General features: G+C 45.9%; 1 protein-coding gene across 4 annotated transcripts in view; it reads left to right on the top strand.

Moving 5' to 3' along the window:
• Window positions 1-5,415, top strand: part of Arih2 (ariadne RBR E3 ubiquitin protein ligase 2) — a 51,240-nt gene extending 45,825 nt beyond the window's left edge. For 3 of the 4 annotated variants that reach the window (XM_021171368.2, XM_021171367.2, XM_021171369.2), the window contains 4 exons: window positions 119-262; window positions 819-887; window positions 2,922-3,005; window positions 3,209-5,415. In XM_021171368.2, coding sequence (XP_021027027.1) covers window positions 119-262; window positions 819-887; window positions 2,922-3,005; window positions 3,209-3,280 — 369 coding nt within the window. In that variant the 3' untranslated portion in view covers window positions 3,281-5,415. Of the gene's footprint in view, window positions 1-118; window positions 263-818; window positions 888-2,866; window positions 3,006-3,208 lie in introns of all 4 variants that reach the window. The other variant, XR_003837563.1, reaches the window with a different exon arrangement.
• The last annotated feature ends 101 nt before the right edge of the window (window positions 5,416-5,516 follow it).

Raw genomic sequence — 5,516 nt, 5'->3', positions numbered from 1 at the left:
AAGAAGAAGATAGAGCAATCTGTGGGCATGGCTACCAGCCAGTGTTTGTCATAAACTTCTGTGTTGATCTCTGTACCTTCCTGGGGCTCTACTTTTTTCCTTCTTCCTCTGCTTTTAGTGGGAAAATCACAACAAAAGCTTGCAGCTGGAGGCACAAACATACCAGCGGATTCACGAGAAGATTCAGGAGAGGGTTATGAACAACCTGGGAACTTGGATTGACTGGCAGTACCTACAGAATGCTGCCAAACTCTTAGCCAAGGTATTCACCATCTCACTCTTCCATCTCTGGTCCCTGTTGGCTGGAGACTTAGGGTGGGGGCCATCTCTGAAAGGAGGGGGAATTCGGTGCCCTGCATAGCTTTGCATGAGTGTCTGTAGGGCCACGTTTTGCTGTGCTGAAGATAGCAGAAGTCTTGGCCCTTTGCTACATGTCCAAGGGATTTCTGAGCGGTTCTACTGTCTCTGCCAACAGAGAAAAATAAGGCGTTTTTCTTTGTTCCACTTATGGATAACTGAAAAGACAGTATATAGTTGATAAGTATTGAGATATGTAGATTTTAATGACCACAGAAAAGTCCTGAGGCAACTGGTGGTGATAAATCAATATGAAGGGTGGTGGTTTGTGACCATTCTATTCTTGTTTCCAATTTCCCTGTCTTCCTGTCATCCATCATCTCTGTAGTTTGGCCTTGTTGCTTTAAGATCCCCATGTCTGGAGTCACCATTTGTATGGCTGGATATGTATTGTAAGAGCCACCTAGTAATGTGGGTCAAGTAGAATCAAAGATAAAACTTACTTTTCTTTCCTATTACAGTGTCGATATACCCTGCAGTACACCTATCCATATGCATACTACATGGAATCCGGTCCCAGGAAGAAGCTGGTAAGCCAAGGCCTCCTTTCTGTTGTTCCATGCAACTTTAGAGGCACTGTACAGGTGCACATGGTCCTGACCTGTTCATTGGGAGAACACAATGAAAACTGTCCTACTACAAAAATCCATTGCTGGCTCTGGGCATCTCTAAAATAAACCTCAGATGCTATAATAGCCAGATGCACCTGATCCCTTAAACAATGTTATTTAAAGATCAATGGACTCAAAAAGTCTATGATCACTTGGATAGCCAGTGTCCATATCATACCCATCCTTACATTATAATTGTCTGCTTTTCCTTTAGTTCTTCTTACATATGGTTGATTGTGCTGATGATAAAAGTAATTTTTATATATTCCTTAAATGTTGGAAAACATAGCATTTATGTCATGCACTTTCTAGCCTTTGAAATTAATGTTATGGAAGTAAAACTTTGTGGTAGAGCACCTGCCTAGCATACATGAGCTCCCGGATTCCATCTCAGTACAGGAAAAACACAGAGGCATGGCATGGTTGCACAAACCTCATAACCCCAGTGATCCAGAAGGACTGAGGTTTCTGTCCAGCCTAGACTAGCAGATCCTTATCGCAAACCCAGGGCACAAAGACGCATTGCATACATCTTACTGTGACAGTTTTATCATTGTGGCTCTCACCCTTTACGGGATTGAATTCTTCTTTACATAACTGCTCTTACCTTAATGTATCATCATTTGAGATGACAATTGTTTCATCTTCACTGAAACAAATAAGACTGAGGAAAGTCTTTTTGTGTAGCATTTTATTCCTTCCTTCCTACCTACCTTCCTTCCTTTCTTTCTCTTTCTTTCTTTCTTTCTTTCTTTCTTTCTTTCTTTCTTTCTTTCTTTCTTTCTTTCTTTCTTTCTTTCTATTTACTTATTTATTATATGTAAGTACACTGTAGCTGTCTTCAGACACTCCAGAAGAGGGCATCAGATCTCATTAGGGATGGTTGTGAGCCACCATGTGGTTCCTGGGATTTGAACTCAGTGCTCTTAACCGCTGAGCCATCTCTTTAGCCCTGACAATTTGATTTCTTTCTTCTGAGTCTAAAAAAAAATAACCCAGGCATCCTTGAATTTAAAATCTGTCTCTGCCTCTAGTGTTGGGATTACAGGCTCACACCACCACATAGGCCAAATGTTTGGTTTTCAAAGAGTGTTTTGTTTTTTTTTTTTTTTCTGTTTGGTTTGGTTTTTTTGCTTGGTTGGTTATTTGTGGAGGTACGGTTTCTTGTAGCCCAGGCTGGCCTCAAACTTGGTAATAACCAAGGAGGGCACAGGACCTTGAACTTCTGATACTTCTTTAGTGTTGGGATTACCATACCATAGTGTGCTAGATGCCCAGTATATGTAGTGCTGGGAACCGAACCCAAGGCTTCGTACATCCTAGGTAGGCGTTTCACCAACTGAGATACATGTGTACCCCCTTTTAAGGCTTTGTTGGCCAGATGACTGGGGAAGGAAAGTGTGGAGTAAATACCGTGTCTTGGGCTGGTGAGATGGCTCAGCAGGTAAGAGCACCCGACTGCTCTTCCAAAGGTCCTTAGTTCAAATCCCAGCAACCACATGGTGGCTCACAACCATCCGTAACAAGATCTGACTCCCTCTTCTGGTGTGTCTGAAGACAGCTACAGTGTACTTACATATAATAAATAAATAAATCTTTAAAAAAAAAATAAAAAAATAAATAAATACCGTGTCTTAACAATACCATTTTAACTTAATTTCTGCAGCATCTGCGTCCCAGTGTTTTGGGACCCTCTTTTCCTGTGGCTTTAAGCTTCTCACCTTCCTTTGGTGGTGGGCCACCAATGCTGCTTTGACATTTGCCCCTCTCTTCTGGAAGCTCTCTGGGTGTTGTTTTCCAGCTCTGGGCATAAAGAGTCGCAGGCAGGCTGAGGACAGTGTCAGGCTTGTCAGTTGCTAATTGGAGCCTGAGGTGCTGCATGTACCCTCCATCTGCAGGCCCTGCCCGGCTACAGCCCTCTCTCCTTTTGACCCTCCTGCTCTGCCCATACAGTTTGAATACCAGCAGGCTCAGCTGGAGGCTGAGATCGAAAACCTTTCATGGAAAGTTGAGCGTGCAGACAGCTACGACAGAGGGGTAAGTGCCTGCTGCCTTCCTTCAGGTAAGGGAAGGATGTCACTTTAACAGTGTTGTATTGGGATGGGACTTACAGGGCTACAGGGAAGGGCGGGAAGGGCAGGTGTTTAGACTCTGTGGGGCGTCTGATATGACGCCTGTGGCTTTGCTTACTCTCTGCTCTTGGCACTGGAACTTATAAACCTGTTGTGCCGTTTGTACAGGACTTAGAAAACCAGATGCACATAGCAGAGCAGCGGAGAAGAACCCTGCTAAAGGATTTTCACGACACCTAAACTGGGCTGTGGCTGTGCCGGGGTGAGGAAGATGTAGCTGTGAGGCCACCCGGCTGTCGTACTGCATGCTGCAGGCTCTGCCTTTCACGACCCAGGCAACAGCCAGGGCCCCACTCCTGAAAGACACTGGCAACACACCTCTTAGTCGATTTGTTTTCTCCTCATCTTTTTGATTTTTATTTCTACCAGGGTAGAGGCCGTGTTGAGCTGGCCTCTAATGAGGACTTTAAATTTCCCCTGGATGGTTATTGGGCGGGAGGGAACTTTTTTTTCTGAATGGCTATTAATAGTATTAGATCATTACAACTTATGTAATTTTCAAAGGTTGTACGATTATAAAGAAAAGAGGCAAACCATAGATAACACAGAGCCCGATTAAAATAAACTGGCATTGGAGTGCTTCACCCTTTAGCCACTTGACTTAGAATGTATCTTGATACTGCCCAGCCACTGAGCCTCAGCGTGTCTGCACTGCCGGGGGCCCTGGAATGGCCCCTGCTTTCCAGCATCATGTTTGACTGGAGCTGGAGTCCTGGGGAAGAGCACGGGTGGCAGACAGTAGGAAACTGAGTTGGCCTGCATAATAGGATGGAGCACACAGTTACTTACCTCTGGCCTTAGCTGGACAGCCAGGGCACAGAGCAGAGCAAGGTCGTACTGCAGGCTTGCTTTTAGTCTTGAATGTGAGGTTTTTCGCTAAGTCAGGCCACCCAGACCAGCACCACAGCAGAGGTGGGCTACCGCACCTCTGGACTGGGAGACTGGTTCAGCATGGTGCTTCCTTTTGTTTCATAAAGAGGAGTTGTTCCCCAGATGGGTTTCTTTTTCCTTGGTTGTTCCTTTTGATCCAGTATTCAAGTGGTGTACTCTGACCTGGGTCACTGTCTTGTGTTCTTATGAACAGAGTTCACGAGGTCAGAGTTCAGCATGGCTCTTAGACCAAGGGCATGGGCCTTGTGGCTCAAGAGCTAGGTTTGCACAAGTTCTTTTTCTGTTCACCTAGAGTGTGGCCAGAAGCTGCTCCAGGGTGGGGTGTGTTTCTCTTTGCCTAGTTGCAGCTGCCAGAAGTCCCCATTGCTATGGTCTGGGAGTCTAAGGCCAGGAGAATCCCTGGTTTGTGGTCTCAGTTCCTGTACTAGAAGGGGCTGGCCAGAAGAAAGGACCAGTTCTTGCACAGTCAAGTGCAAGGGAACAGGCAGCTTGCCTGGTGTCCTTCCTATCTTGAACCTGGTCCTGTGGGCCTTTGAAAAGTTAGATCTGTGATCTCTGGGGTTTCCATGGCTTTGTTCAGTGCCTCCCCTCTCAGACTGGCAGAGCTGTCTATACTTGACAGGACCTCCTTGAACCCCTAGGAGAGCCTATAGAGAATTCTGTGAATATTATGATGCAGATTCTTTGATATTCATACATTTTTCACCTCCAGTCAGCAATTTCCTAGGTACCATGTAAAGCTGTAAAATTGAGTTATTCTTGAAGCCAGGTGACAGCTGTGACGCCTGGGGTACATGGAGCTGCATGTCCTCTCCCACCTCCTCAGGTGTTTTGTCTCTTCATGTCATCCCTGACAAGTGAGATTGGGAGGTGGATTGGGAGTAATAGTTTAGAGTATGCTGAGTGAACCTGATACCAATGGGAGCTGATTGTGACCCAGGAGTGCCCCTGCTGCAGGCCCAGGGTGGCTGTGATGCTGTGTTAGCACACAGACCTTTCCATCAAGCCCTGCCAGTGGCACTGCCGTGACACAGGACCAGAGTTGCAGCTCTGCAGCCTAACTCCCTCTGGGTACTTTCTGAACTGCACAGCTGCCATCCTCCACTCCTCAGCTGTGACCCTGACCATTGGCACTGCAGGAGGCTCTGCCAACCTGTAGCTGGTGGCGTCTCATCTGTGGAGACCTTTGTTTTGCACCCTCAGTGGTTGTCCTTGTTAACATTATCAGAACATCTGAAAGGTCAGGCAGAGGTAGGGTTTGGCTTGGTTTGGTTTAGCTTGGTGTGTTTGCCCTGCACAGGGCAGAGAAAGGTGTTTCCATGACCTGACCAGATCCTTGTCTTTCTTCAAAGAGAAGTTTGAGGTAATGTCATCTCGAAAAGTTGAGTGATTTATTCAAAATAAACTCATTTTCTGATTATAAAGCCTGTGGAGTCTTTTTTCAGTGTCCAGGTGACTGCCTTTTGTTCTTCCCTGCTCCTTCAGGTCTCTGAGGGCCCAGCCAGACTTAGCACTGCTTTTCTTT

The sequence above is a fragment of the Mus caroli genome, chromosome 9 (genome assembly GCF_900094665.2).
Source record: "Mus caroli chromosome 9, CAROLI_EIJ_v1.1, whole genome shotgun sequence".
Taxonomy (NCBI): Eukaryota; Metazoa; Chordata; class Mammalia; order Rodentia; family Muridae; genus Mus; species Mus caroli.
The sequence above is the reverse complement of the archived record's forward strand: the minus strand, read 5'-3'. Positions and strand labels throughout refer to the sequence as shown.